At 42.2% G+C, this 20,369-nt stretch overlaps 5 protein-coding genes across 6 annotated transcripts; 2 read left to right on the forward strand and 3 right to left on the reverse strand.

The window, feature by feature from the left end:
• Positions 1-10,819: 10,819 nt before the first annotated feature.
• LOC6533378 (ribonuclease Oy) lies at positions 10,820-12,540 on the forward strand. Its single transcript, XM_002094067.3, has 2 exons — positions 10,820-10,977; positions 11,186-12,540. The coding sequence occupies exons 1-2, from the start codon at positions 10,904-10,906 to the stop codon at positions 12,087-12,089; spliced, it is 978 nt and encodes a 325-aa protein (XP_002094103.1). The 5' UTR covers positions 10,820-10,903; the 3' UTR covers positions 12,090-12,540.
• Positions 12,541-12,724: 184 nt separating this feature from the next.
• LOC6533379 (UBX domain-containing protein 4) lies at positions 12,725-15,254 on the reverse strand. 2 transcript variants are annotated; one of them, XM_039374435.2, is made up of 6 exons: positions 15,062-15,254; positions 14,857-14,991; positions 14,526-14,791; positions 13,931-14,473; positions 13,223-13,860; positions 12,725-13,163 (listed from the first exon to the last, which is right to left on the reverse strand). In XM_039374435.2, the coding sequence occupies exons 1-6, from the start codon at positions 15,252-15,254 to the stop codon at positions 12,839-12,841; spliced, it is 2,100 nt and encodes a 699-aa protein (XP_039230369.2). In that variant the 3' UTR covers positions 12,725-12,838. The 2 variants fall into 2 exon arrangements, with proteins under 2 accessions (XP_039230369.2, XP_002094104.3); XM_002094068.4 differs by having other exon boundaries at positions 13,931-14,463; positions 14,525-14,791; positions 15,062-15,253.
• Positions 15,255-15,712: 458 nt separating this feature from the next.
• Positions 15,713-16,427, reverse strand: LOC6533380. The gene is made up of 2 exons (XM_002094069.4): positions 16,052-16,427; positions 15,713-15,964 (listed from the first exon to the last, which is right to left on the reverse strand). The coding sequence occupies exons 1-2, from the start codon at positions 16,332-16,334 to the stop codon at positions 15,927-15,929; spliced, it is 321 nt and encodes a 106-aa protein (XP_002094105.1). The 5' UTR covers positions 16,335-16,427; the 3' UTR covers positions 15,713-15,926.
• A 254-nt stretch (positions 16,428-16,681) lies between these two features.
• On the forward strand, positions 16,682-18,072 carry LOC6533381 (UBX domain-containing protein 1). The gene is made up of 3 exons (XM_002094070.3): positions 16,682-16,838; positions 16,932-17,534; positions 17,591-18,072. Exons 1-3 carry the CDS (start codon positions 16,789-16,791, stop codon positions 17,931-17,933), a joined length of 996 nt encoding a protein of 331 aa, XP_002094106.1. The 5' UTR covers positions 16,682-16,788; the 3' UTR covers positions 17,934-18,072.
• A 163-nt stretch (positions 18,073-18,235) lies between these two features.
• On the reverse strand, positions 18,236-18,998 carry LOC6533382 (ribonuclease P protein subunit p29). The gene has a single exon (XM_002094071.4). It carries the CDS (start codon positions 18,939-18,941, stop codon positions 18,321-18,323), a length of 621 nt encoding a protein of 206 aa, XP_002094107.1. The 5' UTR covers positions 18,942-18,998; the 3' UTR covers positions 18,236-18,320.
• Positions 18,999-20,369: the final 1,371 nt, after the last annotated feature.

The raw sequence follows: 20,369 nt of genomic DNA on the forward strand, positions 1-20,369 counted from the left end.
CATTATCACACAATAAATTCGATATGAGCTTCGGTAAGCCGACCAACCTAATTTCCCGGCTATCCAAGCTTATCGGCAGATAATCCCCATACAGGAAACAGTAGCCAGATAGAAGTGCTCCCCCAACTCGCACTGCTAATCACCTCCTGCTCCAATTGGATGCAATCAATACTCATTCCACGAATGAGGCGGCAATTTGGGGGTCCAATGTCACTAATTGTGTGCAAATGGCGTTTGTGCCTTGCATTTTGGGCCCTGCATATAAATGGCCTAATCCGAGGTGCTGCACAGAGGCGCAGCGAAAAAGGGGGGCTTAAATTGGGGCTTAGGAAATTAGGAAATTAAATTTTAAGTTAAAATTTTAAAGGAATTTTTCTATAACTAAACAAATTCCTAATGATGAAACCCATACTAATGACAGATACTGCTGAGAAATTATACCCTTTCCAGTTGCTACACCCACCTGAACTTACGAGTCAATAGCAATAATAGCCACCTAATCAATGATAATATTCAATAATTCCGATTCCCACAGCACCCAGTGGTCATAAAATATAAACGTGGCGACTTCCGTTGCGATTAAGTCGCGGAGTTAATAATATTAATAATATATTTTTAGTGCTATAATTTTATTTAATTTGTTTATTTATCTAGGCTAAGCGTATTCGCTGTTTTTTACGACACATCCCAGCCAATAAACACATTTGTTTGGTTAATGAAGACGATAAGACTACCGTCCCCATAAAGATACAGATACGGTAGCCCATAAATCCATAATACCATACTAAACAACACCATACCATACCATACCATTATAAGAAGGTGGGGAGAGTGAATCGCCCAAGATTTACGATCATCGTTCATATCAACGACAGCTTTAATTGAAAGCAAAGCGAATAATTTTCAATCAGCCAAATCAGGAAAACCCTAAATAAAAAAAAGTGGAAAATAAATACCAGCCAGAGGAGAGTGCAGTAGATAAGGTTCACCTCCAATGATGACGATGATGATGAGTGAGTGAGCGAGTGCTGGCGGAGATTGGGGGAATCAGACCTGGACCAGGCACGGCACGGATATATTTGTATTGATTTAACAATTATGCACACAAACAAGCCAAGAGGAAACAACAGCCATGGGGCACGTTCGTCATTTGACTTTCCGTCATGTTGACTCTCTGTTTAGATTTTCAATTAAATTTGTTGACTCGGAGTTCGGGAGCCCGAGTCCGAGCCCTGAGCCACACGGGTCGTATACGTAATATAAATTGATTATTTCAATTTATTTAAGGCGCAAACCGATAGCATTTAATTAAAAACCCATCTAAGCAAACAGCGCGCAGAGGAACCTCAGCGGAGAGACAACGACACGACTCATTACAGGCTCAAGTACCAGGGCCCGTGAATCGAGCAATGCTCACTGCACTGCCGATAAGATGATACGCGTTGTGGCTATGGATGGCCATATATCTAGCAACTACATATATATATATGTATATATCTAGCTCAGGCTCCCAGTGTCTATCTTTGTATGCCCATGCAGCTCTATCAGACCTTTACATCTGTTTATAATTGAAAATGCAGCTACTGTGTCGCCGGTTGGCACCGGGAAAATGTGACACGCCAATAGTCTGTCATTAGTGTCAACAGACTGGGAACCACAGTGAAACCCAAGCGACTATCTGCTTAACCCATGTGGGCAGAAGTAACCTCTTATCAAAGTGCAAACTCCCAAGTTGAAAACTGATTTTTTCGAGATATTTAAAAGGGTAAATATTATTTTTAAAAAATATTTCAAAGGTGGAAGTATGGCTTCTGATACTTAGAATTCCTGCTTGAAAATATTCATTTTAATAAGTTCACTTTTATATTGAATATTTAATTCCAATTACGAATAGCCTTGAACTCAGTTTAGTAGTGCAACTAGCACCTACAAAGTCTTCTTTAATTATGAAGTTAATATTTCCGCCACCAATGGGTTAATTCGAACTTCAGGCTAGTCCAGTTTAAAGGTAAATACGAGTTCTCAGCTCCGATAAAAGCAGGAAAATCATTTGGAAAGCCCCCACCTACACAAGCCACATGTCTCCATCGAGTTTAAATAGTCAATAGCGAAACAATAAATTCTTCAACTGCAGTTCAGATCGGTTATAGATGGATAGTGCAGAGCTTGAAGGCGGGCAGAGAAGTGAGGGGACTCTGTTGACTTTTTCATATTTCTTAATGATGACATTTTAATTATTAGTAAAGTGCTTTCAGCAGCTGATAAGATATCGGGCACTGGATATTTATGATTGACTGGCTATGACTTTGAGCCACCTCCTCTGACGTTTCCACCAGAGAACGAAGTTCAAGTTGATTGGGATTGAGGAGAATTCGGGGAGCTGGCAGAAAGGTGATAAAGGAGCACCAAAGTGAAGGCATGAAAGGGGCTTTGGCCACAAACTACAGTAGCAGTAGCAGCTGTGTGGGCATTGATTGATAATGGAGTGCATGAAGCGAACTCAAGGCAGTAGTTTCCTATGTAGCTATATAAACAAGCCAACTCAAAGGTGGGAAAAGTGGTGAGGGATACACCATATGCACACTTCATAAAATATATCATAGAATAGAATAGCACGGATTTGTGCCTTTTATACAGCAAAGCACTGATAAAGACATAAAGTAGTTATAGGGGGCATTGAAGAGATAATCATAATCTGCACATTAGCCTTCGATTCCCTATGCCACTTTAATCGAAGAACTCCCAGGCAGATTAAGCCACTATTCATTCGACTTATCAACTAAAATCCAAATCACGTGATAAGAAAACCCCCGAAAGTGTCAGTCACAACTCAAAAGGTGATTTCCCAATCCAACGCATTCCGATCAATCAATCAAGCAATTCCCAGCGTTTTCATAACTCACTTGGCCAACTACAGGCAAATATTTAGACATCATTAGCTTATCTAGTCGAGGTCCAACACTTTCAATTGAGATTAGCCCACCTCCGATGTGCCCCCTCAATCAATTTAATGCCTCTCAACAGGTCACTTATCGTTTGGATAGGGCCAGGCCCTCTGCAAACACAGCCTGCAGTTGCAATTTATTGTTTGCCCATCGGAGAACATCAAATAGTCGATATTCCAAGACCAAGTCACGTACTTTCTCATTTTCCTTGGGGCGAGTGAAAGGCGGTGAGAGTTGTAGCATCGGATCAGAGACACAATTAGAATTATGAAGTCAACTCCTAGTTAGCTGGTGATTAAAAGACAACAAATGCAACGACGCCAACTGCCTCGCAAGTCGACCGCAAAACTCTGGGAGTCCAAACACTCGTATAAAGTACTTACACCTAAAAAAAAAGTATATTAATAAGTACTTATTAAGAAGGTTACATTTATACAACACTCCTATGTTTTGTAGGTCTACTACTAAGATACCTTGCAACTTTCAAAAACTTGGAGTTCTACCTATGAAGGGCATGTTTAAATTGTTTTTTTTTTCAGTGCACCCCCATCATCCCACTGTTCCATATTCGACCTCAGGGTGGATTGCAATTTATCCGCACGCAAATTTGCCAGCAATGCGAAGGACTGAGGGTGCCAGGAGGCAAGTTGGTCTGTTGCTGTTTGGCTGGGCAAACAGTTTGGTGTCATGGCTCCCATGATCTTGGCCTTTTCGGGGCTCTCGATTGCAGCGGGAAACTCTGATTCGGATTCGGTTTCGGATTCAGAAACTGATTTGCGTTCCCAGCTTTGTTAGCTTAGCCATGTGTGGGCGTGGGCGTGGTAAGAGGGCGGCAAATGTGGAAACTGGAAAATGGAGAATGCTATCAACTCGTGCATGAAGTTTTCGGCATGGCTTTGGTTATGAAATTTCACATTTTCTTGACATTTACTGGCTACAATTTGCGTATGTGTTTAACGAAGCATACATTTCTCAGTGGCAATTCGGGTAGTTGGAGAATTTTCCACCGCAAATTTGTGTATGATTTTTGCTACCCACAACAATATGGAAAATTGTACCAATTGCAGGCGAAAAGTGTTGCCTGCTTTTAGGGGCTGCGAGTGTCCTGCAAATATTTATACAAATAAAAGACACGAAAGCAATTTCAACATGGAAATCCAGCAAATAAATACAAATTGCCTCCGGGGGCTGGCCACGCCCCCACTCCGGGACTGACTTATGGAACTTTTATAAATGGCCACACGGCCACAAAGCCACTGAACTGGAAATTTGTTCAATTTTTGTTTACACAACCCAAGGAGACGGCCTGAAAAGCCACAACAAAATAAAAAAAACAATAAAAACATTGATATATACAAGACTCACTATATAGATATATAGAGATTTGTATGTAGATACATTTCCAAGTCCGACTGTCCACTGTTTCATTTAATTTTTGGTTATTTGGCAATTTTTCACTTCATTAAACTTCTGGCTCCTACGGATTTGTCCAATCAATTTACTCAGTCGTAAGAAAAAAAGGGGTTAGGCAAAGAAAGTTTTTGTTACATCTTTCGGAGGGTTGATTGAGGCAAAAGGATTAAAGACACACTGGAAGAAACACCGCTTGAAATGTTGCACGCAATAACCATCTATTCACTTCAGTAATAACTGTTAGTTGTGGAAAAATGTTTTCTTTTTTTTCTTTCCTGTCCCTAAATATTTCTATAAAATTCGTGTAATTTATCCTTGAAAGCCTTTTTATTTTGAATCTTTATTTTGTTCTTTGTGCAGCCAAAGGGAAAAAAACAAACAGATTTATAATGGTTGGGGTTAAGGACTCGGGGCTCGGCGTTCTGGGTTCATGTCAAATCAATGTCAGAGCCTCCTTACGCAATTTGCTTACATGATGTCAGCAATTTCTTGGGTCCACCCCCCCAATAAGCATCTTAGCATATAAATGTATATATATTTGAAGTGCAAATGTTTATTTGCATACGCACACATATATGGGCACACAAGCACTTGACAAATTCTAACAAATCTGTAAAAATTTGTCTGCTGTCAAGTGGAAATTACTCAAAGTGTGGGTAGTGGGGCAAAGGACATGCTTAGCATACTTATAGAACGAGATGTGTTATATCATGGGCTCGTTAAGCGTCAAGCAAAACAAATCATAATCTTTGAGTCCTTCAAGAAATGCTGGTTGTTCCTTTTCGCTGCTGGTTCTTGAAATATGACAACGCGTGCCATTTTACTGTTTACACACATCCCGAATTGCCTCCTTGCGGTCGTAAGGATACTTTTCTTTATAGCCCCCAATCCCCCTTTACTCTTCCCCCAGCTCCAAGACACACCCCTCCATTTCTCATCGTCTTATGCGAAGCTGCTCCCTGGAGCATATGAAGCGAAATCCTTACGCATGTGTGGGGCTGCGATTTGCTTGTTTGAACAACTTCTTGGCACTTGACAGATCTACAATAATATTTTCAGATGTGCTAAAAAGTGCTGAAGGATTCGTAAGTCCCTTGAGTTGATAGCAGAGGTGCTTTCCACATTATTCACAATCCAAGCTGTAATTTTACTGATATAACATGCTTTTTAATATTTTAGACAGGAATATCTATGGAATAGTATGTTTCAATATCTAGAAATGAATTCATGCTCCCTAAATCTCCCAATTTATTTGTCATTCTAAACATATCCTCAATCATCCATAATTTGATCACGTTTGCGGCTGCCATGGATATTTATACTATATTCCATGTAAATCAATTCATCGGCCATTTTTTTTTTCTACACGCACCGCAAATTTTTGCTTTGGTGGTCGTTGGGGCTTATTGATGTGTAATAAACCCAATTGCATTTGTTTTGAATATATAAATAAATCATAAAAAAGAGCAAAGGTTACGCCATTTTTTGTTAGATGATTGTTTTGTTTGACTCGCTTCCGTTTCCGCTTCCTTGCTGCCTTTATTTTGTTTCCGCTCGTTGTCCTTTTTTGTTTTTTTTTTCTGCCCTAAAGAACGTGCGTGGCATACTAATAGGGACTAAATGTCCGGGGTGCGGGTAAAAAATGGAGCGAGGAAAAATAGATACTAGGCACAGGACTAGGCACAGCCAGCCCCTAGGCATCGCATACATTTGATTAATCAAACAAAAAGTGTTGAAAATGTTATTTTGCCAGCCTGGCAAATGGCGCATTTGGATTTTTATGTGCCACACTGATTTTTACGATATGCACACAGGCACACATCACAAAAAGCCACAAATTGATGCCATTTTTGGCCATCCCAGCCCAAATGTAGCCATAAACTTGTCGAGACTAACATTTACAAAGCATAAAATCTACTGCGAGCCCAAATTTTCTATTTGTTCGATCAGCCATAAAATTTGCGATGATTTCCTTGAGTACAAGTCAAAGTGGACGAAAAGTGTCGACGCAATTGCTCATTAGGCATGCCAAGTGCACAGTGCGCGTCATAAATCTACGGACCAGTCCGAGCAATTAGTCAAAGTATGGTGTGCTGTGGTGTGGGACACAAATTACAGCAGTGGCAAAAGAAAATGCCTGCGGACTTGCTGGAAAATTATAAAAAAAAGGACGAGGGAAAATGGAAAGGAAATGCTTGCAAACCGCTTTCGTAGCAGCTTCATTAATGCACATGTGTGTGGGTAAGAGGGCTTACACTGGAAAAAAACATTTATGAAACAGTCTTATGACTATTGAAGCATAAATAATTGTTTTTTAATGCAATAAATAGCCATTGCAAAAACCAATGAATTAACTCTGTATTCTTAAGTACATTAAGTTAAAATGGGAAATCAAACAGGGGATTCCTTGTATATTTATATAACCTTTATACAAAAGTATTGGTTCCAGTGTAGTTGAGAGTGGGTAGATCAGTAGCTGGGGCCATAACGACGACTCCACTGCCAGTTTGTCGTTTAACATTTGGCAAACGTATTAAAACACCCCATCATTGCCTTAATTAAGAGCCATAAAAGCACATTTACTTATTGTTCGACTCTGTCTCGCTCCCTTCTCCTCTATCCATCTCGCTCTCTACAGCTTTTTCCACGTCTCGTGGCACGTCTTTTTGATTATTTATCCCTGGGATCCCTTCGGTATAATGCCCCATGCCACCCAGTACTTTGCGCCACCCACTTTGCCATCCTCTTAGCGTCCATTTGTCGTGCTTAATTCATGGCTAAAGTTGGAATTAAGTGAATTTTACGTTCATTAACGTGCGAGGGTTGTGCTCTACGTGTGTGCGTGAGTGGGTGGAAATGAAAGTGGGTGGGGTTGGGTACAAGTGGGTGGTTTTGCGAGCCATGTTTTACGGCCCGTGGGTGGAGTGGTTCCGTGTGAGCGAGATGCTGCACAAATGGGCGCCATTCCAATGGTGAATGGTAAATGGTGGTGGACTGTTGCCGATGGCGGACTACAGGATAGGCGGATAGGTGGAGGTTAAGCGGGCTTTTTGCGCCTCAGACAGTGTTGATAATTAGCCGAGCGTCTAATGCTGCACTAATAACGTAAATTTGTGGCACAGTTAACGGCGGGAATCGGCGGGGTTGCGACCAAGGTAAAATTGTGCGATCCGAGGTGGCAAATCAATGTCTAGTTTAGCTCGCCACAAATTTGACGGACAGTCGTTTAACTAAGCAATATATAGTTAATTAATTAATAATATATACTTCATGTTAATATTTATTCAGCGCAACGAAAGAGATTAAGAAATAATATAATACAACTGACGAATTGGGGAGTATATAATATTTAAACTTTAAGACAAAACAAGCCTGATTAAGATACAAACTCACCCAAAGCGAAATGAAATCTATGCTGAAAAATGTGCTGTCTTTGCCCCACTTACTCGTATGACTGCAACTAATTGGACTCACCCAACTTTTGAGTACCCAGCTACACATGTGAAAAGTTAGCCAGTGTCCTCGAAAACTTTCAAGTCTAGAGCTATCACAACCGACTAACTAGCCCCCAAAAATGTTGACCATTCGCCAGCACACACAGGAAGTGAAAATCTTTGGACGAAAAAGAGTAAAATGTGCCGCAATGCTGCGAATTGCCTGTTAATTAGTCGCACTTAGAAAATAAACTGCAGTAATTAAGAGCAGAGGCAGACAAATAAAAAACGCCAGTGGAAAAATCAACCAGGCAGCCAACGCCCCGAAAAACTAGTTGAAGTTTTTCTGCTTTCCCCCGTTTGGAAGCCATTTTCCTACCCCCAGTGGAGTGAGCATTTTAATTTCAACGCTAGAATTCTAATTAACAAACAAATCCGGTAGAATACACAGCAGTCGAGAGTAAAAAATCCCCCAAGGAAATTGGGGGGAGGACAAGGAAAAGCAGCAGCAGCGATGACAGCAAAAAAGTATGCTACATAAAAAAAGGGGGAAAGTAGAAAGGGAAGAGGAGGAGAGAAGTCGGTGGAAATTGGGAGGGAAAACGCTGTGAGCCATGATCTCCCAATTTAATATTATAATTGCTACAATTATCATTCTCATGCCATTTACACAGCAATTGCACAAAAACAACCAGCGAAGGAAGTTGGCAAAAGAGCAGTGAAAAGCGCAAAGGGAGGGTGGAAAGCGGATCCGGATATGTACGCCAAATTGAAGCAATTACCGGGAGTCCCCAGCCGGAAAACTCTATATAAAGCCGAGTCTAGACTCCTCCCACAAACGTAAAGCTCTCTTTCTCGCTTGCGCAGGCGCCAAGTGAACGGAGAAAGGGGAAGTGAGAAGGGGAGAAAGTAGAAAGGGAAAGAGAAAAAGAGAGATGGCTTCTCCCAAAAAAAAATGTGTCTTGAGGGGAATCCCCACAACGATGATGATGATGATTATAATAAAAAAAGGACCAAAAAGTAAGTACATTTTTTAAAATTTATGACCAACCCAAAGGAAAGTTATTTCTAATGAAAGGGAAAACCATTTTTCAAAGGACATATCTCATTAAGCCCATGGTCGCTATCTAAAAAAACCAAGAGCAACAACTACATTAATTGATTGTACATCGAGGATAATTGTTAAGTTTTTGTAGGGCCCCAGCAATTGATTACAAAATGTTTCTGCAGCTGTTATTATTAAATTAATTTGTCATCAAACAAAAGTCCCCACACACAGAAATCTGCATAAAAGCTCGCTATCCAACGTCGGGCTTACAAAAACATGACACGAAAATAATCACAAATGTTGTTGATAAATCCCCAGACATGAGCGGGAATTTGTTTGAATACGCTCCACGAAAATCGTGGGGGCTTGGGGTCATAGATTAGAAGTTCGTTCGTCATGTAAATGAGTCTTATCGCTTGCAATCGCACTAATTGAATTTAATAAATAGATAAAATATGTGCCATGCGGCTCGAACTGTTTGATGTTAATGAACTAGGTGCTTACCCTGTAAAACTAATAATTAAGATACTAATTTAAGATATGAAATAGAAAACTTTTTGATTGGCTTGGATTGGCTAACATATTTCAGCATTCCCTTTCCTTTTATTTCCTTTTATTTGGAATTTGGTAAAAGCATCAGCCACACCCGAAATAATATTTAATGTTATGTACGTATGTTAAAGCGTATTATTAGTTAGAAGTATTTGTTTATAAATATCCTTAGCTCATCGGACAGTTTATGCCAACTTCTCCCAGTTTGCTTATACCCTAGCTGCTCCACTCATATCCCTTACAATTATGGGGCATTAAGTGTGACAGTTGAACACCACTTTTGTCCGGAATTTCGACAGCTGGCCACTCAACCACCCACCATGTCGTATGTACCAGCACCAAAATTGGGGACATCAAAAAAAAAAAAAAAATGTGGGATCATCAAAAGTACAAAGTACAGTTAAGCAATAACCAATTGCTAAGCAATTGCTGCCATCGTTTTGTTGTTGCGAAGCGATTCGAAGTTGTCACTTGATTTGTTGCTGCCGCTGTTGTAGTTCTAGTCATTGGGTTTTCAACAGAAGTCAACACCAGAAAAGATAAAAGACAACAGCAGCATTGCAATGTGTAATTATCGTTGTCACTAATTAAAGTGGGATGACTAAAAAGGAAAACAGAGGCGAACCACACAATTTGGAGTCTTATCACTAGGGGATTTTCAAGACACAGACTCGACGGAAAGCCAGAGCAGACAACCTGGCGAAGTGTTTAATAAATCCTAATCAGCTGAAATAATTGTTTCATTTTTTTTGGTAAGCGATAAGTCCGTCGTAACTTATTAACTAGACTGGCTCTTGATAGATGGAAATAAAAAATCGGATATTTTCAATCGGCTTATTCGACATAACTTGGCCAAAAACGGCCGTACAGCTAAAATAAAGACTGTTTTGTGTTGCTAATAAACAAAGCTAACTATGTCTATCCCTACTTTTTCAATATTCAAAAAAAAAAAATTGACAAATTTTCGCATTTTCGATATCATCATCAAAATTTGCGAAAAATGGCCAACATTTAGCATTATAAAGTATGTACATGGATCGATAGGGAATTTTGTTACGAATTCAACGAGGTATGGTATTCCAGTTTTGGACAATTATTTTAACTGTTATCGAAAAAAAAACGGATTATTTTTTATCAAAAAAGCGAAAAAAAATATTTTTTTTAAAAAATCGGATACTTTCAATTGGCGTTTTCGCCATAACTTGGCCGCACAGCTAAAATAAAGACTGTTTTGTGCTGCTAATAAACATAGCTAAATATTTTTATCCCATTTTTTTTAAATACTTTAGGGTAGTTTAATTTTATGAAAAGAATGACCTTTAATCAGAAGTTCTGTTCGTATTTTAAATTGAACTAAAGGCGCCAAAAGTTACTAAAATCGATTAAGAAATCGACTAAAAATACCAAAATGCACTGTCGACTATTCGATACATGAAAAGACAAAAGTCGATATATCGATACCACCTACGGTTTTTGCATCGCAGTTATTATTATTATTATCTTACAGCAAAATGCGGAGCCAGCGGTTTTTAATTGTGGCCATTTTGGCCTGTTTTCTGGTGACCATCAAATCCACGCCCCTTAGGTAAGTACAAACGTTGCAAACTAAGATCATATTAAAATCATTCCTGGATTTTTGCCAACTAACAAACCAACTAAACTTTATATCTCGGTGATCCGGGATATATATTCAAGTTCAAGGTTGACCCAGTAATCTATTTTGTTTCTAACAATAAACAAAGGCTGCAGCTGAGTTAGGCAAATTATTCATGGTATCATGTTCTCCATTGCAGCGACATATCGGATTCGGATGAATCGACTTCGGTGGATGAGAAGGCCCAGAAACGTCCAGACGATGACAGTGAATTCGATGGTTTCCCCTTTCGGGACGATGATGAATCCCTGCTGGATTCGTCGAGGGAGCTGTCTGTCCAGGATCACAACTGGGATGTACTGATTTTCACGCAACAATGGCCGGTGACCACATGCTATCATTGGCGCGAGGAGAATCCCGACCAGGAGTGCAGTCTGCCCCAAAAGAAGGAGTTCTGGACCATCCACGGCATCTGGCCAACAAAACTGCACCAAATGGGTCCCAATTTCTGCAATAACTCGGCCAACTTTGATCCAGACAAGCTTAATCCCATTGAGGATCGACTGGAGACCTTTTGGCCAGATCTCAAGGGAAAGGACTCCACGGAGTGGCTTTGGAAACACGAGTGGCAGAAGCACGGAACTTGCGCCATGCTGGTGGAGGAACTGGATAACGAACTGAAGTACTTTGAGCAGGGACTCACTTGGCGTGAAGAGTATATCATGTCGCGAGTCCTAGACGCCTCTGACATCCACCCCGATTCCAACAACACGGTGGCGGCCATCAATAATGCAATAGTCAAGGCACTGGGCAAGAATCCATCCATCCATTGCCTATACGATGGCAAGAACAGCATCAGCTATCTATCGGAGATTCGCATTTGCTTCAGCAAATCCCTGGAGCTCATTGATTGCGATGGTGTCAAGCAGGGCGATGCAGTGCCCGTTGGTGTTCCTGGTGGCACTATCATTACCAATTGCCATATCGGTAGCCTCGTGCATTATCCCAGCTTGGTGCCACCGCTGCAAAGGAAAAGCCATTGGAAGTTACCTCTCGTGAACGTCTACAAGTTGCTGCAATTCCTCATGTGGTTCACCTTGTAAACAGGTCTTGGTGCAACCCAATCTGGAATGTATTTTGAGGCGCGCCTTAGGAGGACTCATCGTTAACTCCAATATTATTTCATACTTCCACTGATCTGGTGTGCTGGAGATTCGGAGCTTAACAATCATAAACGAAGAGAGAACACTCGTTTTTAAATAGCTGCAAGTCTAGTAAATTATAAACAAAAGATGTCATATTTTATATTATATACTTAAAAGGATTTACCAATTTATACAATTTATTGTTTGGTTATCCACCCGTAATTCGATAGAATTATTTAAATTGTACAAAATTGTAAACATCCTACGATGTAAATCAAGCTGTATTTGATTTCACACTTATTAGTTTATAGGCTCTCTTTTGTTGACTTAAACTTTGTTTTGTTTCTAATCAAAGGTTAAAAGCAAATACTCCCATTAAAAGACACTCATTGTGAATTTATTTGATTAATCAAAGCGTATTTCAAATTTATAAATATTATTTTTGAGACTATTAACTAAAGTGAACTTGTTTTTTGAAGATTACCTAATAGTTCTATTGCATTTGAGTTTAATCTACTGCATAAAACTGACCAAGCATCCTGTATCTTTTACTAGTTGCTAAGATCACATTTGTTTAATTAAAACACATCGAATTGATATTTTGGAATATTGAATTGATATAATTAAATGTATCATAACTGGTTATTGCATAGATGGATACCTAAAGACTGTTGTCAAACAGGTTACTGTAAAGGAATAGTGATGTTCTATTGCTGCTGCGTGGAGTTTCCATTGTAAGTGGCCTTGTCCTTATCCTTTTCATCCTTCTTCGTATCCTGCAGTCGTCGAATGTTCGAGTCCCCATATTTCGGCGGCTGATAGCCACCGGGTCGCTGTTGGAATTCCTGTGACTTGGAGGACGAGGCTTGGCTGGTATTATGAGCCGGCGGAGTACTTCCCGGTCCAGGTTGATTTTGTGGAGTGGGCCTGTCCGCTGCTCCGCCAGCCTGTGACGTTGAAGCCTCGTCGTATTCGTAGCCTGGAGCTGGTGTGGGTCGCAGGGAGAACATATCCATGTTGCGACGGGCAGCACTAAACCAGCAAGGTGTTGTTATCAAAATATGAAAACCAAGTGAAGAAGCAGTACTCACGCATCGCCCTGGTACACATCCAGGTTGGCCTGCTGTCCTGGCCACCGAATGTTAGCCATAAGCACGCTCAGTTTCTGAGTGAGCGGTCGGAGGCCCATCTTGTGAATGTAGTCGAAAGCCTTGGCCGCCGGTGTGAGCATAGCCCAAATCACAGTGGCCAGCATGGTCATTAGAGAGCCACCGCTTTGCACCACACGATTCACTTGCTCCTTGGTCAGCACCAGAACCACTGCATTGGGCACTAGGTTTAGCTCGCTCAGGGTCTTGACCTCGTCTTCCGTTTGGAACTCCCTGCGAGGGTAACTGGTAGCCAGGGTAAAATCGCGCCCATCGCTCGCCGCCAGCAACTCGTTTCGCACGTAGACACGAACAGTGGCCAGCACCTCGCCGGTAGGAAAGGATTTGGTGCGCTGAATGCCACCGGGTAATCGGATCTGCAGCCTCGTTTCGTCCACCGAACTCACAGAGGCATCTGTTGTGATCACGTTGGAGGCAGCGGTAGCCGCCACCGAATTGGTCGTGCTGCTGATGTCCGGTGTATTAAAACGTTGTGCCTGCTCCGCCCGATCGGCGGCAATCTGGGCACGTATGCGCTCCCTGGCCGCCAGCTCTTCCTGACGCTCACGTTTTATCTGCTCCTAATGGATTCATAAAAACGTGTTAAATCATCAATTTGCTCTATACATTGATTTACATTGAGTTATTTACCTGCATGTTCTTGAGCTCCTGCTCCTTGGTTCTTGCCTGCTGGCTCTGTGCCTCCTTTCCGTCCCGGCGACGCCTCAGCTCGTTTTCCTTCTCCCTACGCTTTTCCTCCTCCACACGCTCCCTTCGCTTCTGCTCCAAAATGTTTCTGACTTCAGCTAACCTTTCCTCGGATTCGGTGTTTGCCTGGCCTTCGAGCGGTCGCTGTGTTGCAACTGGAACAGCAGGTGTTATTAACGGCACAGCCGGTATAAGGTTATTGGTGGCAAAGTTCCGGGCAGCTGCCCCGGATGTGGTAGCTGAAGCCTCCACTTTGCTGGCTGCTGCTCTCTTCTCAGCCGCCAAAGCGGCGGGAGAAGCAGCCTCTGACTCTGATCCCGATTTTACATCTAAACTGGAGGTTGATACGGCAGCAGGAATAGAAGCTAAGCTAGCTGCTACAGGGGAATTTGGAGGATTGGCCTTGGCTTCCTCCACACCATCAGTTGCCGAGTTTGAATCTGATGTGTTTTCAGGTTCTCCCAACTTTTCTGGTGCTAAAATATCGAGAATTTATTGTAAATATCTTTTCGATTACTAAAATGAACTTTAGACTACCTGTTTGAATTGATTGGGACTCTCCAGTGCTTGAGCTGCTTGAGTTATCTGCTCCGGCGAAGCTTCTGACTGTATTGGCCTCCAGTGCATCCACAGATGAAGAGTCGCTGGCGGCAACCACTGGCTCGGTTCGTTTTCCCGATAGGATCAGAACCTTATCGATCTTTTCCGTGAGTTCCTCCACGCTGGCCGTAATCCCAGTGGCTATCTCCAGAGGTGTTCCCGTTTTGCCAATAAAGAAGAGCGAGGGAATGGGCACAACTTTGTCTGAAAATCAAATAAGAACCATGAGAGATTTCTAATCTGAATTTGCCAGCCAGAATGGTACCCACACAACGACATGAACTGTCCGTAGGCGGAGCTATTTCCCTGTACTTTGATGGCGACAAAGTCGGAGGTTTCCAGCCGAGAGCGCACCCGATTATCATCCACGAAGCGCTCCAGTTTGTGGGACATCTCGTCCTGGCCTGAAAATCAGGTGAAATTTCACCAGAGTGACGTGGTGAAAATTGGCAAATGCGAAGGAGTTACTATTACCTTCGATGAAGACCACGAATACGGCGTCCTTGGCCTTGGATTCTGCCACGGCCTCCGCAATGTTGCCCGTGTGCCAGTTCATGTTTGGGTTTGGAATTACGACTCGGTTCGGATACGGGTAATTTTGCCTGTTTTTGTTATTCCACAAATATTTTTCTGCTGACAGCTGACTCCCGGGTATCGATGTATCCATTTATCGATAAGTAGACTAAAGATATTGTTTCAAATGCGAAAAAACAATATTTCTTTTTCTTTTATTACACTTTTTTACTATTGGACTTTTTATAATTTTTTGTTAGCAATGCTTTAACTTAAAACCTGATATCAAAAGGTCGATAACACAAGTCGATAAAATCGTATTGCCGGCATTTTTTAAGTTCATATTTTGAAATTTTATTGTGAATTTTCTAGAAATTCAAACTAGCGACACCAAAAATCCCTTGAATTAAATAAAACCAATGAGTTTAGGTTTAGGGCATACAATCAACCAATTTTTGTAATAAAATACATACATAGAGAGGTATCTGGATGAAATATTCCAATACATATATTATTATTCTCCTAATTTTTGGTATATAAAATAAACGTTTATCAAGTTAGTTCGATTGATAAGGTATTCAGGTATAACTAAAAAAAAAAAACAAAAGAAAATGCATGTTAGGCGCACGAGTTTGTATTAATGAATCGAATTTCATTTGCATACAGTCTTAGATGAAGATCTTATAAAAATATTCAGGGAATGAGTAGCCGCATATCTATTTGGTGTATATTGGACATGGTACTCTTCTGTGTACTTTGAATGACTCCCAGTGTGATTAGAAGTTTGTCAGCAGGATGCGTTGTTTGATCTTATAATATGTGAACACTAGATTGTCAGATTAGACTCCTGTTCGCTGGAACTACCTGCAAGGAAAACGTGGGTTAAAGATGGCTTCAAGATAGCCTAGGGCATAGGTTCCTTGGCAGACCTCGCTAGACCATCGCACTTACCCTCGTCAATGTCGGAATTCATGATGGAACTGGCCGGGGTCACGGATATCTCGCTGCGCTCTACGTCCGGAAGTCGGGCCACACGTACAATGCATCTCTTGGGCTTTGGTTTTAGCGGGAATGGACGAGAACTCGGAGTGGTGGACGACTTGATGCGCTCCAGGTTCACGCGACACTTTCGTACCTGGTACTCCACCTCGCGTTCCACGCTTCCTTCGCCTTGCACATTGAAGTAGGGATGACGCGGGATCTTTACGACCATTTTCTTAGTCTTCGGCAACATGGCTTTGAGTATAAAATCGTTGATAATTCGCTTTCAATGCCGAAAAAAAAGAAATGCAGCAATTCTCGTAGACGCCAAACTGGCAGTGTTGTCAAACGTCGCAGAAAACCTCAAACTATCGATTATGGGCACTACACTACTCGAAACTGTTGCGAGGTTTGAGGTCATGTCGAAGGGAAATTTCAAAATATGTGTCACGTATAAATATTGCTTGGGAACCAATTACGAAAAGAATCAAGGGAAAAATTGATAATCCGTTGTTTTGTTTTAATTTATTTATTTAATATTAACTTCAAATTTGTTTGTACTATAGCTGCAACTATTGCGTAGTAGCGATATAGGGGTCGAACTATCGATAGTTCGCAATCGCCTAGCATTGTTTTTGTGTGTCATCGTAGATTTTTCGTTTTCATAAAAATACGAAAACTAAACTGGTGATCAGCAATCCAACGCTATGAGTGAAGTACAGACCCTGATGGATATGGGTTTCCCTCGGGAACGTGTGTAAGTATTCATGACCATGGCCGACTTGTCGCCGGCAAAATAAGTTACACTGCAACAATCAAATTTGATTTAATTCTGAAATTTATTTCACAGGGAGTATGCACTGGAGGTGACCAGTAACAAGGGAGTAGAACCGGCAATGGAGTGGCTACTGGCCCACGTGGATGATCCAATACCATCCCGACAAGGAGCCGGGGAATCCCCTAGTCCTGGAGCTCAACCAGCTGCAGCTGTGGATTCCTCAGCCGGAGCAGCTTCCAGTAGCACCAGTGGCTCCGGTGAGACTTCTGCTCCAGTAGCCAAGTCCCTGAAATGCGACGAATGCGGCAAAGTGCTTCGAGATCACACCGAAGTGGAGTACCATGCCGCCAAAACCGGTCACACTAAGTTCTCCGAATCGGAGGAGGAAAAGAAGGCGCTCACCGAGGAAGAGAAGAAGGCCCAGTTGGCCCTCATCGAGGAGAAGCTCAAGCAGAAGCGCATCGAACGCGAGGAGCGTGAAAAAACCGAAGCACTGCAGCGCGAGAAGAATCGCATCAAGTCCGGCAAGGACATGACCGAGGCCAAGCGACGCATGGAGGAGCTGGAGATGAAGAAGATCGTGGAGCAGCGCAAGCGCGAAAAGGACGAGGAGAAGGCGGCCCGCGATCGGGTGAGGGCTCAAATCGAGGCGGACAAGGCAGCACGAAAGGCTAGGTGAGGATTACCCCCATCCTTACACTTTATATTTGACTATAATTCATGCCCCGCAGAGAACAAAAAGAATTGGGCAACACAGAGCCAGCTCCATCCGTGAGCTCCACCACAGTCTCGTCGCCACCCTCTGGCGTGAAATCTCCGCCGCGAGACTACACCGAAACACGCATCCAGGTGCGCCTGCAGGACGGTTCAACGCTCCAGGAAACTTTTAATGTCAAGGAGCAGCTGTCCGCGGTACGTGTGTTCATCCAGATGAAGACCGGCATCGAGTCGCCCTTCTCCCTGATGACCACCTTTCCGCGCAAACTGTTCGCCGAGGACGATTACGAGAAGCCGCTGGAAGTGCTCGGCTTGGTTCCATCCGCCGTCATCACCATGACCAAGACGCCCGCATAAATCTGTCCTTCAAACTGGGATTTGGAAGTCTGGGAATCTCCCCCACAAACTACACAAAATGTCTAGAACCTAAATATACAAGTAACGCGGCGCGATATTCCCAAAAAAAAAGAAAATAAACATTTAATGTACGATTTTATATATATATATATTAAACACAAAAAACTAAAAACACGTAATGTTTTAGAGGATCTTTAAGGGCTATTTTTAAAATAATATTAGGAAAAGATTATAAAGCTTCCCGATAAGTTACTTTCATATAGGAGCCATACATTTATCATGTATACTAATGTAACACATAATTTCCTTTTCAAAAGGTAGCGCTTCTTGTATTTTTCTTAAATTACAATAGGATTCCGTTTCTAAAGCTAATGATTACTAAATTCTCTACATGAAGGGCTGCACAAAGCTCTTGATCTTCTTGACGCTTCGCTCGGCGGGTCGAATGTTAAGGTGCTGCCCGAATATGGTAAATTCCATGTTGCCCACTTTCAGCCCAAAGACGCACTCGCTCTTGGGGATCGTGCGCAGTCGATGGTCCTTGCCAAGCAGCTTCAGCACATTCTTGGTGTCCATGACACAGATGCCAGCTAAACCCTCCAGCGTTGAGCACTTGGACTGCAGCACCTTCAGTTTGGCGCCGTGCAAGTCCATTTTGACCAACTTTCGGCTGAACTCCTCGTAGCGAGCATCGTGCACCTGGGGCACCTGTCCACCTTCCCGTAGCTCCAGATGCTCACGCACATAGCCCTTCCAGAGTTGATGAAGTGGCAGTGCCTCCTCGTATTTCATCTGCTTGGTGGGAAGCGTATTCAAGCCCAGTGCCGCATATTCCCGGCGATTCAATGTACTGGATTTGTGGGCGCGGCGTTTTCGGGAGAGCTGCTTCTTGATCTTGGTGCCCTCCAGCATGGTGATGTGGTCGGGAATAATGTTCACATTGCAGCGCTGGTGCGGAATCACCAGGTCTGTGATGAATTCTTTTAAATCACTTGTCGCGTGGTCCATTTCCTTGTTATTTCGCTTTGTTTATATGTCGAACAGCCAATGATGTATCGATATGTGCATGACTATCGATGGAAAAAATGGCGATGTATTTCTAAATAATAATAATGTACAGCTGTGATGTGGATTTTATAAGATAAAAACTAAACAATTATTATTGCTTTTATTTATTTAAAACTGTACGTGTCTGCAATATTTTACAAAACCGCTATTTAAAAGTAACGTACTTTTGCGGGAATCTGGCGCTGCCATCTTCCTTTTCAAGGTGGCGTAATCGATAATTACATTTATATACCAAAACTACCATAGGGATGGAGAGTAATATGATGCGGTCACGCTAAAAACATCGATTACCAAGTCCCAATCGATATACGAGTAAGAAACATCGGACACATCGATGTTTCTATCGGAGTGCGTCCAGCTCTAGCAACGCCGAACATATGTTTCAAGTCTCTCTCAACTTTCGAACGCAGCGGAACGTCGAGCGCATGAAATCGGAATTATCGCTGGAACAAACGTCGCCGCGTGTGATCGAAAATTCAAATTAAGCACAGTCGTAGGGAAGCTGCGAGGTTATCAAACGCCATCCGCCCCCTCTCTTAGCCAAGCTCCGCGGCCGTGTGATAACAAAGATAATGCAATAAAGCGCAGGCATAAGAAAAAGCTGCGAGAGAGCCAAGAAACGTGACCCAGGCAAAATTTTGTTTGTTTGTCTGGCTCTGCATATACATGTACATAATATAAACGTGCGTGAGATTGTGTATGCGCGTGTGTGTGAGCAGCCGTCGCGTTAGTAGTAGTAACACACCAAACAACAACAAAAAATTCATCTCGCGTTTTTTACAATATTAATTAAACAAAATTACAAAATTGTTTCCCTCTCGTTCGCTCGCTCGCTCTCTCTCACTCTCACACACACGCACGAATATTACCCCCGGCGCGTTGTTCTTCCGTCTCGCTCCCACAAAGGCGGAAGAGTTAAACAAAAAAGAAAAAATAAAAAGTAGAAAAGAAATTATAAACGAAAAACTGCCACCGCCGCTGCTCAATAATTTGTGCATTTTTTAAGGTAATTCAATGTGAAATGTCATGTTTGCATAGCTTAGGTTTAATTAGTCCGGAAAAAGCTAAGCGAAACCCTGGGAAATATTACTTATCCCCGGGCAAATTTCCTTTTGTCCCGTTGCTTTTTGATTTTCATGCGAGCGTTTGTTGAATTCATTTGTTTGTTGCTTGCTGGCGACTTGGGGGTGGTCGTCATTGTTTGGTTTTCAACATTTGTAAATTAGCATGAAAAGTCTGATTTTTAAGTGATTTTTGTGTCTTTTGAGCGGCTTTTTGCGCAGGCAGCGCAGTCCAAAAATCACTCAGAATCGCACTCACATGCGCACACACTTACAACTGTAATACACGGACGCGCCCCGGTCGCGA

Source organism: Drosophila yakuba, chromosome 3L, assembly GCF_016746365.2.
Source record: "Drosophila yakuba strain Tai18E2 chromosome 3L, Prin_Dyak_Tai18E2_2.1, whole genome shotgun sequence".
NCBI lineage: Eukaryota > Metazoa > Arthropoda > Insecta > Diptera > Drosophilidae > Drosophila > Drosophila yakuba.

Bases quoted from the DNA above. Each gene is read 5' to 3' on its own strand.
- LOC6533378 (XM_002094067.3), top strand. From the start codon at position 10,904: ATGCGGAGCCAGCGGTTTTTAATTGTGGCCATTTTGGCCTGTTTTCTG. The intron at 10,978-11,185 runs GTAAGTACAAAC...TCTCCATTGCAG, and splicing joins ATCAAATCCACGCCCCTTAG to CGACATATCGGATTCGGATG.
- LOC6533379 (XM_039374435.2), bottom strand. From the start codon at position 15,254: ATGGATACATCGATACCCGGGAGTCAGCTGTCAGCAGAAAAATATTTG. The intron at 14,792-14,856 runs GTGGGTACCATT...TTTGATTTTCAG, and splicing joins CGGACAGTTCATGTCGTTGT to ACAAAGTTGTGCCCATTCCC. The intron at 13,861-13,930 runs GTAAATAACTCA...TGAATCCATTAG, and splicing joins AGGAGCTCAAGAACATGCAG to GAGCAGATAAAACGTGAGCG.
- LOC6533380 (XM_002094069.4), bottom strand. From the start codon at position 16,334: ATGTTGCCGAAGACTAAGAAAATGGTCGTAAAGATCCCGCGTCATCCC. The intron at 15,965-16,051 runs GTAAGTGCGATG...TTTTCCTTGCAG, and splicing joins GAATTCCGACATTGACGAGG to GTAGTTCCAGCGAACAGGAG.
- LOC6533381 (XM_002094070.3), top strand. From the start codon at position 16,789: ATGAGTGAAGTACAGACCCTGATGGATATGGGTTTCCCTCGGGAACGT. The intron at 16,839-16,931 runs GTAAGTATTCAT...TTTATTTCACAG, and splicing joins GGTTTCCCTCGGGAACGTGT to GGAGTATGCACTGGAGGTGA. The intron at 17,535-17,590 runs GTGAGGATTACC...CATGCCCCGCAG, and splicing joins AAGGCAGCACGAAAGGCTAG to AGAACAAAAAGAATTGGGCA.
- LOC6533382 (XM_002094071.4), bottom strand. From the start codon at position 18,941: ATGGACCACGCGACAAGTGATTTAAAAGAATTCATCACAGACCTGGTG.